The 20,910-nt window shown below is 44.7% G+C and overlaps 2 protein-coding genes across 3 annotated transcripts in view; both read right to left on the bottom strand.

The window, feature by feature from the left end:
* RPAP3 (RNA polymerase II associated protein 3) overlaps positions 1 to 3,221 on the bottom strand; it is a 37,322-nt gene extending 34,101 nt beyond the window's left edge. For both annotated transcript variants that reach the window (XM_010837517.1, XM_010837518.1), the window contains exon 1: positions 3,140 to 3,221. The gene's annotated coding sequence lies outside the window, so the exon portion shown is untranslated. The remainder of the gene's footprint in view (positions 1 to 3,139) is intronic.
* Positions 3,222 to 12,252: 9,031 nt separating this feature from the next.
* Positions 12,253 to 20,910, bottom strand: part of ENDOU (endonuclease, polyU-specific) — a 12,297-nt gene continuing 3,639 nt past the window's right edge. The window contains exons 4-10 of the mRNA XM_010837551.1: positions 20,789 to 20,910; positions 19,956 to 20,127; positions 19,148 to 19,347; positions 15,809 to 15,922; positions 15,083 to 15,189; positions 14,207 to 14,349; positions 12,253 to 13,354 (exon numbers count right to left, since the gene is read on the bottom strand). The exon at positions 20,789 to 20,910 is cut by the window's right edge and continues 11 nt beyond it. Of these exons, the coding sequence (XP_010835853.1) occupies positions 13,234 to 13,354; positions 14,207 to 14,349; positions 15,083 to 15,189; positions 15,809 to 15,922; positions 19,148 to 19,347; positions 19,956 to 20,127; positions 20,789 to 20,910 (979 nt within the window). The 3' untranslated portion in view covers positions 12,253 to 13,233. The remainder of the gene's footprint in view (positions 13,355 to 14,206; positions 14,350 to 15,082; positions 15,190 to 15,808; positions 15,923 to 19,147; positions 19,348 to 19,955; positions 20,128 to 20,788) is intronic.

The following is a 20,910-nucleotide window of genomic DNA, read 5'->3' as shown; positions in this document are numbered from 1 at the left end:
CAAATCAAAACCACTATGAGGTACCATTTCACACCAGTCAGAATGGCTGCAATCCAAAAGTCTACAAGCAATAAATGCTGGAGAGGGTGTGGAGAAAAGGGAACCCTCTTACACTGTTGGTGGGAATGCAAACTAGTACAGCCACTATGGAGAACAGTGTGGAGATTCCTTAAAAAACTGGAAATAGAACTGCCTTATGGTCCAGCAAGCCCACTGCTGGGCACACACACTGAGAAAACCAGAAGGGAAAGAGACACGTGTACCCCAATGTTCATCGCAGCACTGTTTATAATAGCCAGGACATGGAAGCAACCTAGATGTCCATCAGCAGATGAATGGCTAAGAAAGCTGTGGTACATATACACAATGGAGTATCACTCAGCCATTAAAAAGAATACATTTGAATCAGTTCTAATGAGGTGGATGAAACTGGAGCCTATTATACAGAGTGAAGTAAGCCAGAAAAAAAAACACCAATACAGTATACTAACCCATATATATGGAATTTAGAAAGATGGTAACAATAACCCTGTATACGAGACAGCAAAAGAGACACTGATGTATAGAACAGTCTTTTGGACTCTGTGGGAGAGGGAGAGGGTGGGATGATTTGGGAGAATGGCATTGAAACATGTATAATATCATATATGAAACGAGTCGCCAGTCCAGATTCGATGCACAATACTAGATGCTTGGGGCTGGTGCACTGGGACTACCCAGAGGGATGGTATGGGGAGGGAGGAGGGAGGAGGGTTCAGGATGGGGAACGCATGTATACCTGTGGTGGATTCATTTTGATATATGGCAAAACCAATACAATACTGTAAAGTTAAAAAACAAAAAATAAAAATATTTTTTTTAAAAAAACAGCAATGGGAGTCTCTTGGGAATGCAAATTCTCAAGGGATGAAAGGAAATTAAAAAAAAAAAGATTTAGGGATGCAAAAACAAGACAAGGTCCCTTCTCTAGTGAAGAAGAAAATAATCAAAGTACTGAGTAACAAAATATTATACTTGGCAGGACTTCTCAACCTTGGGATCACTGATGTTTTGGGCCAGATAATTCTTTGTTGTAGGTCAGCTGTCCTGTGCAATTGTAGGATGGTTGGCAGCATCCCCAGCCTCTACTAGCTAGATGCCAGTATTACTCCTTTCCCTCTGGACTATGACAATCAAAAATGTCTTCAGACATTGTCAAATGTCCCCTGGGAAGCATAAAAACCCCTGGTTGAGAACCACTGTTAGAGGTATGTACAGATGCTACAGAACTGACCACAGAGGACAGGTATGAATCAGATGGTAGGGTGGTAGGTTTAAGGAAAGAGTCACCAGAGCTGCTGCAATTTAGCCATGTTTCAAAAGGGGCCAGTCAAGTGATTAATGTGGAGGAGCGGGCAGGCAGAATGAGGGACTAGGCGGGAGAAGGATGGAAGAGAAGGCTAAGAAGGAGGATGGGACAGATCGTGAAATGCCAGGCCATGAGAGGTGACCAATGATCTGAAAGCCACGGGAAACATTAAGGTGGTAAAATAAAAGGGACATGATAATTCATTAGACTGAGAAGTTGGGGAGCAGCTGCTGCTGCTGCTAAGTTGCTTCAGTCATGTCCGACCCTGTGTGACCCCACAGACGGCAGCCCATTAGGCTCCTCTGTCCCTGGGATTCTCCAGGCAAGAATACTGGAATGGGTTGCCATTTCCTTCTCCAGCTGGGGAGCAGGGAAGGACGCAAAGTCTTAGATTTCTGGTTTGGGAGCCTGGTAAGATTAGTAGTACCATTTTGAGTCAGGAATCATAATTTCAAAAGGAAAAGAGGTTTCAGGATGGCAGAACAAGTGTAAAAATAGATTTTTTCAGTTTGGCATAAATTGATTTTGAGTTCTTATGAGATGTCAGGACACAGTAAGTAGTTATAGAGGCCCAGAAATGTAAATTTGGGTGTCACTAGCATAATGGCAGAAGCTACAATCATGAGATTTGGACACGTTTAATTACTGTGACAGTGGAGGGGGAAGGAAGAGAAGAGATCTGCAGAACATTAATATCTAGGGAACAAATAGAGGAAGAAATGCCAACACTAAAAATCAGGCAGTGGCATCTAGAGAGCTGGAAGGAAAACCTGGAGTTACTGTCACAGAAGAGAATTCCCATGAGTTCAAGAAGGCCATAGAGGTCATATGTGGGAAATAAAGTACATTGTATTTAGTCATTTAAATATTGTTTAGAGTTCAAATAGGCCATTTTTTAAGTATAAAAGTAAAATGAGCTGAATAAATGAGATTATACGGGGATTAGTATTTCATCTTTGATAACCTAAAATTCTTCACGAGTATGGAGGGCAGAGGAACTGAAAAACAAAGTTAAAGAAGATACAGGAAAGTAGATGAATGATGGGCAACGTCCCCAAATATGGGGAGGTGAGGGAAAGTTAGGCTGGAAGAGATAGAAAGATTAGAAAAGGGATTCTCCTAAAACATGTTTGCAACCGCAGATAGGTCTTCTGACCCCTTAGCCTTGCCTCAGAAACTAAATTTAAGCTTTTTTCAGGCAGTGCACACGTTTGGTCACATATATATATCTCATTAAAAAACAAAACTAGTACAATGCTTTGGCGAGGTGCTCAAAAACATAAATAAAACCGCAGCAAGCCACTGAGATACAAGGGAGGTAGAAACCTGTTCCATTTTACCCATCATCTTTCCGCTCCCACGGAACCTGCGTCCAGGCTGGCAACCAGAAACTTCCAGCGCCTGAGGGTATCACGTTCATACTCAATATGCGGCCGAGCACTGCACACCCACGACTAAGTGGGGCGGGCCCCACACAGGTCTTCTCGGGAGAATGGATCCGCGATCCTGGACCACCGCAAATCGCCGAACGCCCAGAGCAGCAGGAATCGAGGGACCGACAGTAAAGCTGACCGTCCAGGCCCAAATTGCTCCGGGCCAGCCCCTCCCGAAACGCGATCCCCGGTGCGCCGCTACCTAGACACCGCCGCGCCGCGCCCCCGCGCACACCGTCGCCCTCGCCCTCGCCCTCTCCGCCTCACGCGGGACCATGGCAGCACCCCCTCCTCCCGCCGGGCGACCCCAAAAGCCTCCTCGCTACTGTAGCCCGGGATAACCGCAGAGCCGGCTCACCTCACCAGGCCGTTACCAACCCCACTTCCACTGCGTCCAGCCGGCAGCAACTCACGCCCGGCCCCGCCTTCCTAGACTTTCCCACAAGTCCTCGCGCGCTCTCGCCCCGCCCCCTGGAGCCGGGACAGAGCATGCGCAGAAGGTCAGATACGCTGTGCCCTGCTTTTCAGGGCACAACTAGTCTAGAGTATTGACAGCTGTGTTAAGGTAGGGTCTTCGACTTTGCCTGCTTCCAGTGTGACCGTATTTCACAGTAGGTAATACAGAAAATGCAAGATCATCCTGACTTGCTTTGATTCCCCAAATAATAACGCCTTGAAATATTTCCTTGGATTTCCCTCAATTTTGTCTCTAATATTTGCCTTGCTGTATGTAATGATATTTTACAACCTTTGTGAATATGATAATCATATGAGAAAGTTGCCCCTTGTCTACCATGAACAGGCTATGTAAACTGGTAACTCTAGCAATTTTTTTTTTAAGTTCTTAGGTGCGGCAAACGAGTTTTTCAGTCTGACTGCCTTGCACCTTTCAAGTAAACTCTTTCTTAACGAGTCTGGGTCTTGGATGTGTGTCAGTATTAAGGTCAGTCATTAGATTTGCCCTGGCCACAAAGAAAAAAAAGAATATGAAACTTTTAATATTTCATGCTCCTATTTCCTGAATGAGTGAGCTTTCACTTTTCCTAGTAACTCAAATTATAAAACAAAAATAATTTTAAAAGAAGCAAAACAACCTTTTTATTGAAAGAAGCAAAGCTTTCCATTTGAAATAGCCCTCACCGAGGGATGGAACCCATGCCCCCTTCAGTGGAAGCTTGCAGTCCTAACCACTAGACCACCAGGGAAGTCCCAAAGCAACTATGTTTTTAAAAATTAATTCTGGCAGAGTCAATTGAGAGAGAATGGGGACAGCTGGCTGCTGTAGTAAAACATCATAGATTCTCTCACATCTCTCTCTCTCTCAAGTAACATGATAATCAGTTGCTGGGCAAGTATAGAATCAAAGCAACAGGACTTAGTCAAATAGTCTTGATGGCCCCCACCATCAGCTAACCCTGAGGCTTCCACTGTCCTGCAAAAAGCCACGCCTGAATGGCAGCCTTCCCTCTGCAAGGGAGGTTGAAGGTTTTTCTTAGCAGTCATGTGCTAATCTAAAAACTAAGAATCGATAAATAAGGAAGAAGAGAGCATTACTGAGAGCAACCAGTACCCTTTATTAAAGGCCTTATTAAGTATTCATCAAAAGAATAGTGAATAAATAAATTAGTCCATACTGTGAGAAATCCAAGCTCACTGTAACTTAAGGAAAAGGGCTGAATTCTGAAATACTGATTCTGCCACTTACTGAAAATGTGATCTGAATGTATCCGTACATTGAGGCTTAATCTAAATTAAAATGAAGATAAAAATACTACTAGAGTGAGAAAGCATATGTATTCAGCCTACTTAGCACAATTTGGGACATGGTAAGAGCTTAACAAATGTTTTCTGTCCCTCCCTCCAAAGGTAAAATCCAGACCCTGGGATTGAATAACTTTCCCCTGCATCTCTCCCTGTCTCCCACTTAACTACCTGGAAGACCTCTGAAGAGGTCTCTAAGGAGCACAAGTTCTAGGTATCAGGAGATAAAGGTTAAGGTTGATAGCAAGGAAGGTAAACTGCTTATCCAAGAGCAAAATGATATCTGTATAATAAGGGTTTATTCATTGGAAGGACTGATGCTGAAGCTGAAGCTCCAATACTTTGGCCACCTAATGCAAAGAGCCAACTCATTAGAAAAGACTCTGATGCTGGGAAAGATTGAAGGTAGCAGGAGAAGGGGATGACAGAGGACGAGATGATTGGATGGTATCACCAACTCAGTGGACATGAGTTTGGGCAAGCTCCAGGAGGTGGTGAAAGATGGGGAGGCCTGGAGTGCTGCAGTTCATGGGATCACAAAGAGTCAGACACAACTGAGCAACTGAACAACAATAATAAGGGAGACAAGAATTATTAGAAGGAATAAGCATGCTATTTTATTTTGCTTGTCTCACAACAATGGTCATATTATCCCCATTCTGATAAGGACACTGACCTGAATAATTAAGGAATTTTCCCAAATAATCTGCAAATTATGGAGGCTGGTGAGTCAGAGCTGGGCAGTCTGACATCAGAGCTAGCCTCTGTGACCCCCTCTTCTGCTGTCCCCAGTCTTGCTCATTTGACTGTGAGCACCCCTGAGGAAGGGTAAGAAGAGGCTGTGTTATCCACCTGTACTCTGTAACTTACCTGAGGCACTCCTCAATACCTGGCATTTTCCTAGCATCTGTGGCCTAAATAACATGTTCACAGGTGAGAAATCTCCTTGTGTCTCTCTGGCACTTCCTCCTCCCGCAGCTTGGTCAGCCTCTGCAACCACAGAAGCTGCGTCCAGAGGCACCCTTACGTTCCCTGTGTACACGGTCAAGGGGCTGGTTATCAGGGCCAGGAACTACCAGTCTCCATTTACCCCCTCATAGTCTACGTGCAATGCTCCTTCCACTTTTTTTTTTTTAAGACTTTATTTTTTGAGAGCAGTTTTGGGCTTACAACAAAATTAAGATAAATGTACAGAAAGTCTCATGTCTACTCAAAGAAGGTGGTCTTTGCCCCTCTCCCTTTCCTTGGCTATAAAATTGTACTCTACTTAGTCCTTGGAGCAGAGCTCCTTTGCCTTCATGCTTGCATCTCCTACAAGAATACTATATTAATAAATCTACTTCTTGCCAAAAAAAAAGATAAATGTACAGAGATTTGCATATACTCCTTGTCCCCCAAATATGCATAGCCCTCCCCTTTTATCGACATCAGTCACCAGAATGGAAAAAAAATTTTTTTTTTGCCAAGTATGGACCTACATTGACACATCATAGTCACCCAGAATCCATAATTTAGCTAAGGATTCACTCTTGGTGTTTGTTATACAGTGGGTTTAGACAAATAACTAATAACTATATATCTATGGTTATAATACCATACAGAGTATTTTCACTGTCCTAAAAATCCTCTGCACTCCACATATTCATCTCTCCCCCTCAACTGCCACCCCCAATGACTATTGATCATTTTTACTGTCTCTACAGTTTTGCCCTTTCCAGAATGTCAAATAATTGAAATCATATAATATGGAGTCTTCTCAGTTTGGCTTCTTTCACTCAGTAATATGAGTTTCAGATTCCTTACAGGGCTTGATAGCTCATTTATTTCTAGCTCTGCGTTATATTCTATTGTTGGATGTACCACAATTTATTTACCTGCTGAAGGACATCTTGTTTGCTTCCAAGTCTGGGCCATGATGAATGGAACTGTTAAAAACTTTCATCTGCAGGATTTTGTGTGGGTAAAAGTTTTTAGTTCCTTTCATAGTACAATTGCCAAGGAGTGCAACTGCTGGATCATATGGTAAGAATATGCTTAGTTTTGTTACAGAATCATCAAGCTATCTTCTAAAATGACTATACCGTTTTGCGTTTCCACCAACAATGTCTGAGAGTTCCTAATCCTCCACATCCTCACCAGCATTTGATGTTGTTAGTGTTCCTGATTTTGACTATTGTAACAGATGTGTAATGGAAAATGGTATGTTTTAATTTGCACTTTCAAAGAATAGCAAGGAGAGATAAGAAAGCCTTCCTCAGCGATCAATGCAAAGAAATAGAGGAAAACAACAGAACGGGAAAGACTAGAGATCTCTTCAAGAAAATTAGAGATACCAAGGAAACATTTCATGCAAAGATGGCTTGATAAAGGACAGAAATGGTATAGACCTCACAGAAGCAGAAGATATCAAGAAGAGGTGGCAAGAATACACAGAAGAACTGTACAAAAAAAGATCTTCACGACCCAGATAATCATGATGGTGTGATCACTCACCTAGAGCCAGACATCCTGGAATGTGAAGTCAAGTGGGCCTTAGAAAGCATCACTACGAACAAAGCTAGTGGAGGTGATGGAATTCCAGTTGAGCTATTTGAAATCCTGAAAGACGATGCTGTGAAAGTGCTGCACTCAATATGTTAGCAAATTTGGAAAACTCAGCAGTGGCCACAGGACTGGACAAGGTCAGTTTTCATTCCAATCCCAAAGAAAGGCAATGCCAAAGAATGCTCAAACTACCGCACAATTGCACTCATCTCACACACTAGTAAAGTAATACTCAAAATTCTCCAAGCCAGGCTTCAGCAATACATGAACTGTGAACTTCCAAATGTTCAAGCTGGTTTTAGAAAAGGCAGAGGAACCAGAGATCAAATTGCCAACATCCGCTGGATCATCAAAAAAGCAAGAGAGTTCCAGAAAAACATCTATTTCTGCTTTATTGACTATGCCAAAGCCTTTGACTGTGTGGATCACACTAAACTGTGGAAAATTCTGAAAGAGATGGGAATACCAGACCACCTGACCTGCCTCTTGAGAAACCTATATGCAGGTCAGGAAGCAACAGTTAGAACTGGACATGGAACAACAGACTGGTTCCAAATAGGAAAAGGAGTACGTCAAGGCTGTATATTGTCACCCTGCTTATTTAACTTATGATGCATCTCATGATGCAGAGTACGTCATGAGAAATGCTGGGCTGGAAGAAGCACTAGCTGGAATCAAGATTGCCGGGAGAAATATCAATAACCCCAGATATGAAGATGATGCCACCCTTATGGCAGAAAGTGAAAAGGAACTAAAAAGCCTCTTGATGAAAGTGAAAGAGGAGAGTGAAATGGTTGGCTTAAGCTCAACATTCAGACAACTAAGATCATGGCATCTTGTCCCATCACTTCATGGGAAGTAGACGGGGAAACAGTGGAAGCAGTGTCAGACTTTATTTTTGGGGGCTCCAAAATCACTGCAGGTGGTGATTGCAGCCATGAAATTAAAAGATGCTTATTCCTTGGAAGGAAAGTTATGACCAACCTGGATAACATATTAAAAAGCAGAGACATTACTTTGCCAACAAAAGTCTGTCTAGTCAAGGCTATGGTTTTTCCAGTGGTCATGTATGGATGTGAGAGTTGAACTGTGAAGAAAGCTGAGTGCCGAAGAATTGATGCTTTTGAACTGTGGTGTTGGAGAAGACTCTTGAGAGTCCCTTGGACTGCAAGGAGATCCAACCAGTCCATTCTAAATGAGATCGGTCCTGGGTGTTCAATGGAAGGACTGATGTTGAAGCTGAAACTCCAGTACTTTGGCCACCTCATGCAAAGAGTTGACTCATTGGAAAAGACTCTGATGCTGGGAGGGATTGGGGGCAGGAGGAGAAGGGGACAACAGAGGATGAGATGGCTAGATGGCATCACTGACTTGATGGACATGAGTTTGAGTAAACTCTGGGAGTTGGTGATGGACAGAGAGGCCCGGTGTGCTGAGATTCATGGGGTCACAAAGAGTCGGACACGACTGAGCGACTGAACTGAATAACGTTTGAGGTGGAGTATCTTTTTATATGCTTATTTGCCATCTATATATCTTCTTTAGCCTGTTAATGGTTGATGTCTGTTAATGTCCCATTCATTAATTGGTTGTTGACTTTTTATGGAGTCTCAAGATTTCTTTCCATGTTTTGGATAACAGTCTTTATTAAATATGTCTTTTGCAAATATTTTCTCCCCATCTGTGACTTTTCTGCTGATTCCCTTGATATTGTCTTTCCCAAAGCATAAGTTTTTATTTTGAATTGAAGTATAGTTAATTTACAATGTTTCAAATGTACATGGCACCCCACTCCAGTGGGGTGGGCTGCCATCTGGGGTTGCACAGAGTCGGACACGACTGAAGCAACTTAGCAGCAGCAGCATATAGACACAAATATATGTGTTCTTTTTCAGATTCTTTTCCTTTATAGGTTATTACAAGATATTGAACAGTCCTCTGTGCCACACAATAGAATCTAAATTCTCAGTTTACCCCTCCTCCCTCACTTCTCCCCTTGGTAACCATGCTTGTTTTCTATGTCAGACTAGAAACAGACAAAAAGACTGTGAGTCTGTTTTTGTTTTGTAAGTCAGTTCATTTGCATCTTTTTTTAGATTCCAGATATGTGATAATATGATTTTTGTCACTGTCTGACCTACTTTACTTAGATTGGTAGTTTTTAGGTCCATCTATGTTGCTGCAAATGTCATTATTTCATTCTTTTTTATGAGTGAGTAATATTCCTCTGTGTGTGTGTGTGTGTGTGTGTGTGTGTATCACACCTTCTTTATCCATTCATCTGTTGATGGACATTTAGGTTGATTCCATGTCTTGGTTATTGTAAATAGTGCTAACATTGAGGTGCACCTTTTCAAATGAGAATGTTTGTCTTTTCCGGGTATATGCCCAGAGGTAGGACTGCTGGATCATATGGTAGCTCTATTTTTAGGTTCTTGACAAACCTCCATACTCTTCTCCATAGTGGCTGCACCAGTTTACATTTCTACCATCAGTGTAGAGGGTTTCCTTTTCTCCAAACCCTTTCCAGCATTTATTGACTTTTTGACAATGGCCCGACTGGTGTGAGGTGATACCTCATTGTGGTTTTAATTTGCATTTGTCTAATAATTAGTGATGTTGAGCATCTTTTCATGTGCCTCCTGGCCATCTAGTGTGTCTTCTCTGAAGAAATGTTTATTTAGGTCTTCTACCCATATTTTGGATTGGATTGGGGTTTGGGGTTTGGGGTTTTGTTTTTTTTTTTTTTTGATGTTGAGCTGGTTTTGGTTTGGTTTTGGTTTTTGGTTTTTATATTGAGCTACTTATATATTCTGGAAATTAATCCCTTGTCAGTAGCATCATTTGCAAATATTTTTCTCCCATTCTGTGGGTTGTCTTTTTGTTTATGGTTTACTTTGCTGTGCAAAAGCATTTAAGTTTAATTAGGTCCCATTTGTTTATTGTTGCTTTTGTTTCCATTACTCTAGGAAGTGGATCTGAAAAAATATTTCTTCAGTTTATGTCCAAGAGTGTTCTTCCTATGTTTTCCTTTAGGCATTTTATAGTAGCAAGTCTTCCATTTAATCCATGTTGAGTTTACTTTTTATATGGCATTAAAGAATGTTTAATTCCACTCTTTTATGTGTAGCTATCCAGTTTTTCCCCAGTAACACTTATTGAAGAGACTGTCTTTTCTCCATTTTATATTCTTGCCTCCTTTATCATAGATTAATTTCACATCAGTGCATGGGTTGTTTCTGGGCTTTCTATCCTGTCCCATTGATCTATGTTTTTGTGTTCTATTTTTGTTCCAGTACCATACTGTTCTGACTACTATAGCCTTAGAGTATCGTCTAAAGTCAAGAAGCATGTTTCCTCCAGTTCAATTCTTTTTTCTCAAGATTTTTTTGGCTATTTGGGGTCTTTTGTGTTTCCGTACAAATTTTAAAATGTTTTATTCCAGTTCTGTGAAAAAAATACCATTGGTAATTTGATAGGGATTGCACTGAATCTGTACATTGTCTTGAGTAGTATGGTCATTTTAACAATACTAATTCTTCTGATCTAAGAACATGATATATCTTTCCACTCATGTTGTCTTAAATTTCTTTCATCTTACAGTTTTCAGAGTACAGGTCTTTTGTCTCCTTAGGTTGGTGTATTACTAGGTATTTTATTCTTTTTGATGTGATAGAAAATGGGATTGTTTCCCTGATTTCTCTAATTGTTTGTTGTTAGTTTATAGAAATGCAACAGATTTCTGTGTATTAATTTTATAACCTGAACCTTTACCAAGTTCATTGATGAGCTCTTAATAGTTTTCTAGTGGCATCTTTAGAATTTTCAATGTTGTCATATCATCTCATCTGCAAATGGTGAACAGTTTTACTTCTTGCTTCCAATTTGGATTCCTTTTATTTCCTTTTCTTCTCTGATTGCTATAACTAGGACTTCCAAAACGATGTTAAATAAAAGTGGCAAGAATGGACATCCTTGTATTATTCTTGATCTTAGAGGGAATGTTTTCAGCTGTTTACCACTGAGTATGATATTAGCTATGGGTTTGTAATAGATAGGCTTTTTTATGCTGAGGTATGTTCACTCTATGCCCACTTTCTGGAGAGTTTTTATCCTAAATGGATATTGAATTTTATCAAAAGATTTTTCTGCATCTATAGAGATGATCATACTGGTTTTTTAATTTATTTATTTGACTGTGCCAGATCTTAGTTGCAGCACACGGGATCTTTAATTGTGGTATCCAAACTCTTGGTTGCAGCATGTGGGATCCAGTTGCCAGGCCAGGGATTAAACCCAGGCCCCTTCACTGGGAGCGAGGAGTCTTAGCCAATGGACCACTAGAGAAGTCCTGATCATGCAGGTTTAAGTTTTTATCGTTAATGAAGTGTAGGTTATCAGTTTTTCCTTTCACGGATTGTGCCTTTGCTGTTATATCTAAAAAGGCATTACAGTGACTTCCCTGGCAATCCAGTGGTTAAAATGCTGCATTTCCAATTGAGGGTGTACAGGTGTGATCTTTTTTTTGATTAGTATTATCATGGTATATTTTTCTTTATCCATTTTAAAGTGGATTTCCTGTAGATGACATAGTTAGGTCTCAGTTTTTGATTCACCCAGACAATCTCTGTTTTTTAATTAGTACATGTAGAACACTGACATTCAAAGTGATTACTGACATAGCTGGGTTAATATCTACCATATTCATTACAGTCTTCTGTTTGTTGCCCTTGTTCTTTGTTCCTAATTATGTCTTCTACTCTCTTCCTGCCTTTTATGCTTTTGAGTATTTTATATGATTTTATTTTCTCTCCTTTCTTAGCATGTCAGTTATACATATTTTTAACTTCTATAGTGGTTGCCATAGTTTGCAATACACATTTACAACTAATCCATGCCCACTTTCAAATAACACTGTGCCACTACATGGATAGTTAGTACTTTATAATGACAAAATAATTCCTTCCTCTGTCCCTTTTACCTGTCACAGATAAGCTTATATAATCAAATACATTGTTAGCTGCTATTATTATCTTGAATAAACTGTTATCTGTTAGATCATTTAAGAATCATAAAATAAAAGTTTTATCTTCACTTATTTCTTCTTTGATACTCTTTCCCCAAGCAGTTCAAGGGGGCCATATACAAAAACAAGACAGATTTCAAGTTTTCTTAAATGACTTTAATTGGAGATGCAAGACTCTAAAGCCTCACTCTGTGGGACAGCATTTGGTCCCCACTGCGGGTAGGGGAAAAATGCATGATTGAGGTTGAAATAGGGAGCCCCAGTCTCCCTGTCTTCCATTTTGGAGCTTATGCAAATTTTGGCTGCTGAATGAGACTTAAGATAATTATGTTAGCGATACCAAACTATAGGTTCCTTTCTTCTTCTGATGTAGAATCTTCCTCCTATGAGGAAAACTCTTCTACAAACTCTTTGGGATCAAAATTCAGTCCTGTAACTGCACTTAATATCTACAAATAGGAAATTTCTTGATGCAGTTACCTAGCTGCAAAAAAAAAAAAAATCAGGCCTGGAGGAGTCTACTCCCTCTCCAGCCTACTCACTGCATCAGTCCTTACCCTCTCGCAGACCCTGTTCTTTAAGGTCTTTAAGACCATTTAAGGATGTAACCCTTGGAAAGACCAAACACCTGCCCTTGATCTCCATGGCCTGATTTCTTTGAAGCCCCAGTACAGGGGTGATTACAGTTTGCAGCGCTGTGTACACAGCCATTACGGTAATCTGGGATTTCTATCAGCCGTTCTTCCTAAGAACAATTGAAAACATCTTCACAGTAAAAATAGCATCAGGTTTGCCTTCTTACCAACCCCCAGAAGAGGAAGTGGAGCAAACGCCTTCCCTTTGTATTGAAAGGAAACATGAGACCTGGAGAGGTCAAGAACTTCTTCATGGTTCCATCTCCCTTCAAGGCAAAGAGCTATGGAGGGTCCCAACCTTCTATTTCCAAAGTGCTGGAGGACAAAGATTTGACTGTTTTTCTAACTTGTATAGTTTCCTTCTTTCCCATAGGAACGTTTCTGGATTGAGTCTCCTCTAATCCCATACCCTCCAGCGCAGAGCAAATAGCATCTCAGTCTGACAAGAACTCTCACGGCCCTCATAGGTCTTTCTGGCTTGAAGCTCTAATGGGTGGAGGACACCACATAGGCCGTTGCGATGTACTTCTTGCCATTTCCATAGGTTGACTTGTTCCAGGTATAGGTCTGGATGGCCAAGGGATGTCCACCCAGGCTCAACTGGCACCTGTGGGGAGAGATCACCAAATAATAGGGACTTGCTTCACCCCACCTCCATCTCCAGGCTGGAAGGATTGAGTTTAGCCCATGCAGAAGGGCTCTACCCTGTCTTACCCTTTAAGGGAGCTGCCACAGCTTGCTTCAGCCACTGCCTCCAGCTCCCTACATACAGAGCGCCCTTTCAAAATCTGTCTTATTTTCTATCTTCTTAAAGAATACTGTTTCTCATCTTTCCTAGAGGAATATTCTCAAATCCAGTTCTAGTGCTGAAAACCCCAGAAATGAAATGTTTGCTTAGGGTTTCAGAAGTGGTTGGACCCAGAGTCCTCAAATGTTAGAGAAGATGAGACCCCTGGTTTCCAGCTGTGCTCTCTGGGGCTCCAGTGTTCCCCCAAGCAGCCTCAGGGGCCAAACAGGGAGGCTTGTGTGCGTGTTCCGTCACTTCAGTCATGTCCGACTGTTCACAATCCTATGGACGGTAGCCAACCAGGTTCCTATGTCCATGGGATTCTCCAGGAAAGAATACTGGAGTAGGCTGTCATGCGCTCCTCCAGGGGATCTTCCTGACCCAGAAATCGAACCCACGTCACCTACATTGGCAGGTGGGTTCTTTACCACTAGTACTACCTGAGAAGTCTAGACAGGCTTGCAGCCCCCAGGGCAGTTCCATGTCCAACTGTTTGATACATTGAGCTCCTGCACAAGATTGCACTTGGAGAAGGAGGGGACATAGATCTGTTGCTGGGATGAGGGTTGGCAGCCATGTGACTGATCTCATCAACAGCTTCACAATCCAAGAGAGAAAACTGAGCCCCACAGCAGTGATTTGCCCACACCCTCTTGGGCCACCAGGACTTACACTTTGCCTGGCCTGGCGATGAAGCACAGGGAGTAGAGCGCAAACTCAAACTCAGGGCTGCTGCCAATGAAAGCTGAGCCCACTTCCTTGTAGTACCCATCCCAGTTGAACTGCATGGCCAGCACGTCGGGGTAAGAATCCCACTGTAGAGAGAAGGATGGCAAAGAGGGTCTGGTGAGTGCCCCAACGCAGTCAAAGACAGGGGTGGCCAGGATGTGTCGGGGGCCCGTGGGGGCCCATGTGAGCTTTCTGGGGAGAGTGGATTCTCTAAATCAACAGAGGAAGCAGTCTGCCTGCTAAGGTGTCTGAGTTCCGCTCAGACCCTCTGTCTGGAAACACCATCTCACTTCTCCCAGGAAGGCCAGAGTCAGAATCCATGTGCCCAATGCCAGGGGAGCAGGGACATAACTGTTCCCAGTAGCCTTCACGCGTGGAAGAGGAAGACAGTTTAGTGTCCCCAAAATGTTTCCAGACTTAGGGCAGCACAGGTTTATAAAAACATAAGAAATTTAACTCAGACTAGCCAGACTGAAACTTCAGCTGACTGTACATTCTAAGGAAATTCAGGCAGCTGGTAATTGCATATCTTTGATTTTCCTCTCTGAGAATCCTCCCCTTCTACACTCTCCCATCCACAGAGGATGCCCTCTGTCTCCTCCTGCCCCCTGCACCTCGGGAGCCCTCACTGTTTGGAAGCATGCTGGCTGGATAAACCTACTTTCCAGCAAATAGGAAAGTCATATTCACAATCCCGGATGGGCTGCCAAAAGGGTCAGGGTGAGAGACAAGCCTGCCTGTTCAGAATGCAGAATGAGGACAGAAAGTCTGGGTGCTAACAAGGCTTTTCCAGCCTATGAGGTCAGCATCAGTACTCACAGGCCCATCATAGATGTGACTGTAATAGTCCACCAGGCCCTCCTTCTCCTGCATGTAGAAACGGATCCAGTTATGGAAGCCAGTGACCTTGCCTTTTTTGACTTCACCTATGATAGAGAGATCAAGGTGGGTGATCTGGGCCGCCCCTCCAACCTCTTTCCCTACTCCCATGCCAAGGCTGTCCCCCTTCTCTAGTCTCTGACTCCTAGAATGTCCACCCCAACTTCCTGGAGTCCCTCACATCCCTAACTCTCAGCTCAGGAAGCTCCCCGCTACCCCGACCACCATTTCAGCTCAAGCCCTCGGGAGAGTTTCTTCCCCTGGCTGACCCTGGGTCAATCTAAGATCCTCTAGCCATTTCCCTAGGAACAAGCCAGTTTTGGGGGGAGCTTGGCAGGGTGTGGCAGTGCAGGAAGAGAACATGTTCTTCTTGGGAAGCAGCCGGCCAAGCGCTGGAAGCAGAGGACCATTGGGAGGTAGACAACCATGGCCTCAAAGGCATCTCCCTTCCTATGTGTGCGCGTTGGGAGCCCCAGTGTCTGGGCTGCTTTCTCCCTCAGATGCTCCAGAAGAGACTGGTCCTCAAGAATGGCTCCTGAGTCCCCTCCCTCTTGGCCTACGAGCTGGTGTGGCTGCTGATTCAGCAGTGTGGCTGCTGCCCCATGCCTGAGGGAAGCATCCCTCTTCATCCCTCCACCTCCTTCTTCCCAAGCAGAGTAATCCCACCTGAGAAGACGTGCTCAAAGCCACTGGAGTCCCTCTCTTCTTTGCTTCTGGAATACAGCCCAAACCACATGTTTTTTAGGTCACTGACGAACTCCTGTTCCGAGCTGTAGCGGTCTGGGGAGAGGAGCACAGAGGACTTAGGAGAGGGGAAGGTGGGGCCAGGTCTTGGGAAGCAAGGCAGGGCCATCTGTCCCAACTTGACAAGAGGCAGGTGGTTCAGCCAATAAATGTAGTCAGTTGTTTGTTTAGCAATTATCTTTGGGGCACCTGTCCTGTGCCAGGCCCAGACCTGAAGGCTGAGGATTCAGCAGGGAATCACAAGGACAAGATCCCTGACTTTATAGTTTACATTCCAGTGGAGGAAACAAATGATAAACAAATAAACAGGATGATTTCAGATAAGTGCTATGAAGAAAATAAAGGAGATTATCCCATAATGACTGGAGGTGGGGATGGGGTGCTCTTCTAGAAAGCCAGAAAGGCCTCTCTGAGAAGGCACTAATCAGAGATCCGAAGGATAAGGAGTCAGCTGTACAAAGACCTGGGAGAAAGATTCTTACACGTAGAAGAAACAGCAGGTACAAAGGCTCCAGGACGCCTTGAACTTGATGTTCAAAGAGCTGAGAGTCTATGTGGGGGAGCATAGTGAGCAAGAGGAGAGAGTGGTGGGAGAGGGGGTCTGAGAGGCAGTCAGAAGTCAGCATACAAGGGTTGGAGCTTGGTCAAAGAGTAATAATAACAAAAGTATTTTAGATTTACTATGTTATATGTGCCTGGCACTGTTTTAACTGCTTTAAATTCTCACATTGATTCTTCATGTCAGAGTGGTATCAGGCTTGGACTCCAAAATCACTGCCAACAGTGACTGCAGCCATGAAATTAAAAGACGCTTACTCCTTGAAAGAAAAGTTATGACAAATCTAGACAACATGTTAAAAAGCAGAGACATCACTTTGCCAACAAACGTCCGTATAGTCAAAGCAATGGCTTTTCCAGTAGTCATATACGGATGTGCGAGTTGGACCATAAATAAGGCTGAGCACCAAAGAATTGATGCCTTTGAATTGTGTGCTGGAGAAGATTTCTGAGAGTCCGTTGGACTGCAAGGAGATCAAACCAGTCAATCCTAAAGAAGTCAACCCTGAATATCCATTGGAAGGACTGATGCTGAAGCCCCAATAATTTGGGCACTTGATATGAAGAGCTGACTCACTGGAAAAGACCCTGATGCTGAGAAAGGTTGAAGGCAGGAGGAGAAGGAGGCAGCAGAGGATAAGATGGTTGGATGGCATCACTGGCTCAGTGGGCATGAGCTGAGCAGACTCCAGGAGATGGTGAAGGACAGGGAAGCCTGGTGTACTGCAGTTCATAGGATCACATAGTCGGACAGGACTTAGCAACTGAACAACGACAACAATTCCTGGTGGAGGAAATGGGGGTGGAGAGTGGTGACATAAAGAGAAGAATCAAATATAACTCCTGGGCTTTGGGCACAAGTAACTGGATGAATTATGGAACTATGAATGAGATGGGGAAGACTGAGAAAGGAGCAGGTCTGTCTGGAGGAAGAGGCAGGAACTGTGAGTTCTCTTTACACTAAGCTCTGAGTAGATGCCAGTTAGGCAGGTGGAGATGTCAGAAAGGCCAGTGCGACCCAAAGGCAAGGTCAGGGCTGGGGATCTGAATTAGGGTGTGATCAAATACCAACGGTTTACTGCCTAGAATTGTGAGAGGGGACACAGAAGATGTACCAGACATATTCCCTCCTTTCAAGGACTTAAAACATAGTTGGAAAACAAGACTAAAAATACATGACATACCACATAGCTGATTACTTTGCCGTACAGTAGAAACTAACACTACATTATAAAGCAACTATACTCCAATAAAAATTAGTTTAAAAAAATAAAAATATATGATGTAACAGAGAACAGCTTCACAATCTGAATGACGACTGCTTTTCACTGAGTACTTTTCATGCATCAGTTTCCCAAGATCCCACTGCACAGACAATGCTCAGACAGGGTCCAAGGGTCAAAGGGCCCGGGGTCACTTGCTTCATTAACATGTGAAACCAAGTCTCTCTGCTCCAAGGGTATTTTAAGACAGAGTCCAAACCCTTGCCACAAGCTGCGGCGAGTGCAGCTTCATAACGAGGTAGAATGTGAGCTAGAACTTTAAGGAGAAGTGGGATTTGGATAGGGAGAGAAGGGAAGACTGGGTGAGTAGTGGAAGAGCCTGCAGTAGCGCTGTCTCCACCCCCAAAATCGTCTCGCGTGTTTACCACAAAGAGGACACCAGGGGGCAGTGCGGGATCACACCCTCTTCGTAGGGTTTGCTTGTGTCACTGGCTTTACCTAAAAACAGTGTTACTAACTTAACCGGGCCACCGGAAGATGGAATGCGGTGTCTGAGCAGAGGCCATCCCCCGCTCTCCCAGCCAGCAAGGGACGACCTGGCTGGAGCCGCCCCCAGGCCAGGCCCAGCTGCCTGGAGTTCAGGGAAGGAATTCAGAGGACACTAACAAACACACCCCGTGCCAAGAAGCCCTGAGGCCCAAACCATTTTTGGTCTGATTCGAATGTATCTCTATTGGAATCGTTCCAGCCAGAACCCTTCCCGGTAAAACTTCCTACTCTGAACCTTTGTTGATTTTCTGTTGCTGCTTCCCCAGCAAAAAAAAAAAAAAAAGTGGGCCGGCCTCTTTCCTGGACTTAGTGCCTAAGAAGGGAGCATGAACAGGGACTCTTCGTGCCTGGAAAATGGTGCTGAGTCTGGGGTCCACTGAGGGGTCGGCGGGGCAGGGGTGACTCACAGCCTGCAGTGAACCCTGAGACTGAAATACACATGGGGGATAAACGAGATGGCTGAAAGAAAGTGAAAATGTTAGCTGCTCAGTCATGTCCACTCTCTATGACCCCATGGACTGTAGCCCACCAGGTTCCTGTCCATGGGATTCTCCAGGCAAGAATACTGGAGTGGTTTGCCGTTCCCTTCTCCAGGGGTTCTACCCGACCTAGGGATAGAACCGTTTCCTGCATTGCAGGCAGACTCTTTATCATCTGAGCCACCAGGGAAGCCCCCTGGGGCTGAGATTAGGTTAAAAGACAGGATGACTCCCAAGCCAGGCAGAGGATTCTTCAGCTCCTGCTGGAGTCTGTGGGCTCCTCTCTCTGGCCCCTTCCCTGCCCCTTCCCAGGTGTACACTGGCCTCCACCTAAATCCTCACCTGCTCTCCTAACCTGCCCATCATGGACCCCTGTCCCCAGCAGGCGCACCCCGAGTCCTCAGGATGACCTCCCTTATGGGCCGGGGGGTAGGCCTCACTGCCTCACTCACTCTGCTGGTGGAGGAAGCCGTAGAGTTCCTTCATGACGGCCGTCTTCATGATCTCTCTGAGGAAGGTGTCCTGCTCGGCCAGCTCCTGGGCTGTGAAGTGCTCCCCGCGGCCCGTGGCCCGCTGGTAGTTGTTGAGGAGGTTGAGGAAGGCGGAGTAGGTCGGCTTAGAGAAGAGCTTCTCATTGACATATGTGAAGAGCCTGGGGGAGGTAGAGGGAAGCCCAGTGAGAGGCCTGGACATGGAGCAGAAACACTCCAGAATGTCCAGATGCAGGGCAGGCATGTGAGGGTTGGGTGCAGAGGCAGAGTGGGGCCCTCAGATACTTCTGGGGACAATGCATGAGGTCACTCTTTTCTCTACTTCATCTTTTGGAAGGTCAGTTCTATTTTCAGCCAGTCTGTCCATCCTAAGTTCTATCATGTCTGACTCTTTGCAACCTATGGACTGTAGCCTGCCAGGCTCCTCTGTCCATGGGATTCTCCAAGCAAGAATACTGGAGTGGGTTGCCACTGGAGTGGCTTCTGGAAGGTACCTGCGAGGGGATGTTCGCAGATATCTCCGGAGGATCTTCCCAACCCAGGGATAGAACCTTAAGTCTCCTGCACTGGCAGATGGGTTCTTTAGCACTAGTGCTACCTGGGGAACCTCAGAAACCCTCCCACATGGATCCCCACAGGCCCTCAGGATGGCTTTATCTGTCTCCAGAGAACCAGTTTCCCCTCTGCCTTTGATCCTACCTGCCTTAGGAGATAAGAGCTGAGGCACCAAAGGAGGCAAAATTCAGGAAGATGCGTTCAGGGAACTCACGGCTCTGGGCAGCGGTCTACTTGGTCTCTGGTCTCTGAGGGCGAGATGCAGTTTTGGCTGTTGAGAACGATGTCTTCCTTCCGGGCTTTGTTGGTGTCTGCCCTGTAGATCTTCTCAGAGACACTCTGCAGTTCTTCCTTAGTTATGGCACCGCTGCTGTGGGAGAAGCCCTCTGAGAGGAATTGGGGGAGGGGTATCTCAGAGCTCGATGGAGGCCAGGGGGCAGGTAGCTATCTGCGAACATCCCCTCGCAGGTACCTTCCAGAAGCCAGCATCAGGGGAGGGGGCTGCAGTCAGGCACCCTAGTGACTGCAGGGCAGTGGCCTAGAGCCTGTTAGTCCCTCAGTCGAGTCTAACTCTTTGCGACCCCTGAACTATGGCTCACCAGGCTCCTCTGTCCGTGGAATTCTCCAGGCAAGAGTACTGAAGTGGGTAGCCATTTCTTCTCCAGGGGACCTTCCCAACCCAGGGATCAAACCCAGGGCTCCTGCATTGCAGGCAGATTCTTAACTGTCTGAGCCACCCAGGGAAGTCCTGAGAGCCTAAAGGATCCTTACACTTAGCACAAAATACCCACACGGTCCCCTGCCACTAGGAAGGTTTTTGCACTTTGGCAAGCATCAGGATCATCTGGAGGGTTTGTGAAAACATATCGGTGGGCCCCACCCCAGAGTTTCTGATTCTGTGGATCCGGGCTGAGCCCTAGAGCTTCCATTTCTAATAAATTCCCAGATTATGCTCATGCTACTGGTCCAGGGGCCACGCTTGGAGAACCATTGCTCTAGAGAGTCCCTCTGCCTCCCCGGCTATGCTAAAGGGAGCGGGAGACTGACCATGGCCACACAGGCTCTCAAAATCCTCGCAGCAGTTTCCAAACTCTGGGCAGCGGGCATTACAGTGGCATGAGTGGTGTTTGTCAAAGGCCTCCAGGCAGCGGCCCTGGCAGGAGGTGGGG

The sequence above is a fragment of the Bison bison genome, unplaced genomic scaffold, assembly GCF_000754665.1.
Source record: "Bison bison bison isolate TAMUID 2011002044 unplaced genomic scaffold, Bison_UMD1.0 scf7180017864077, whole genome shotgun sequence".
Lineage (NCBI taxonomy): Eukaryota > Metazoa > Chordata > Mammalia > Artiodactyla > Bovidae > Bison > Bison bison.
This window is presented reverse-complemented; position numbering and strand designations above follow the sequence as displayed.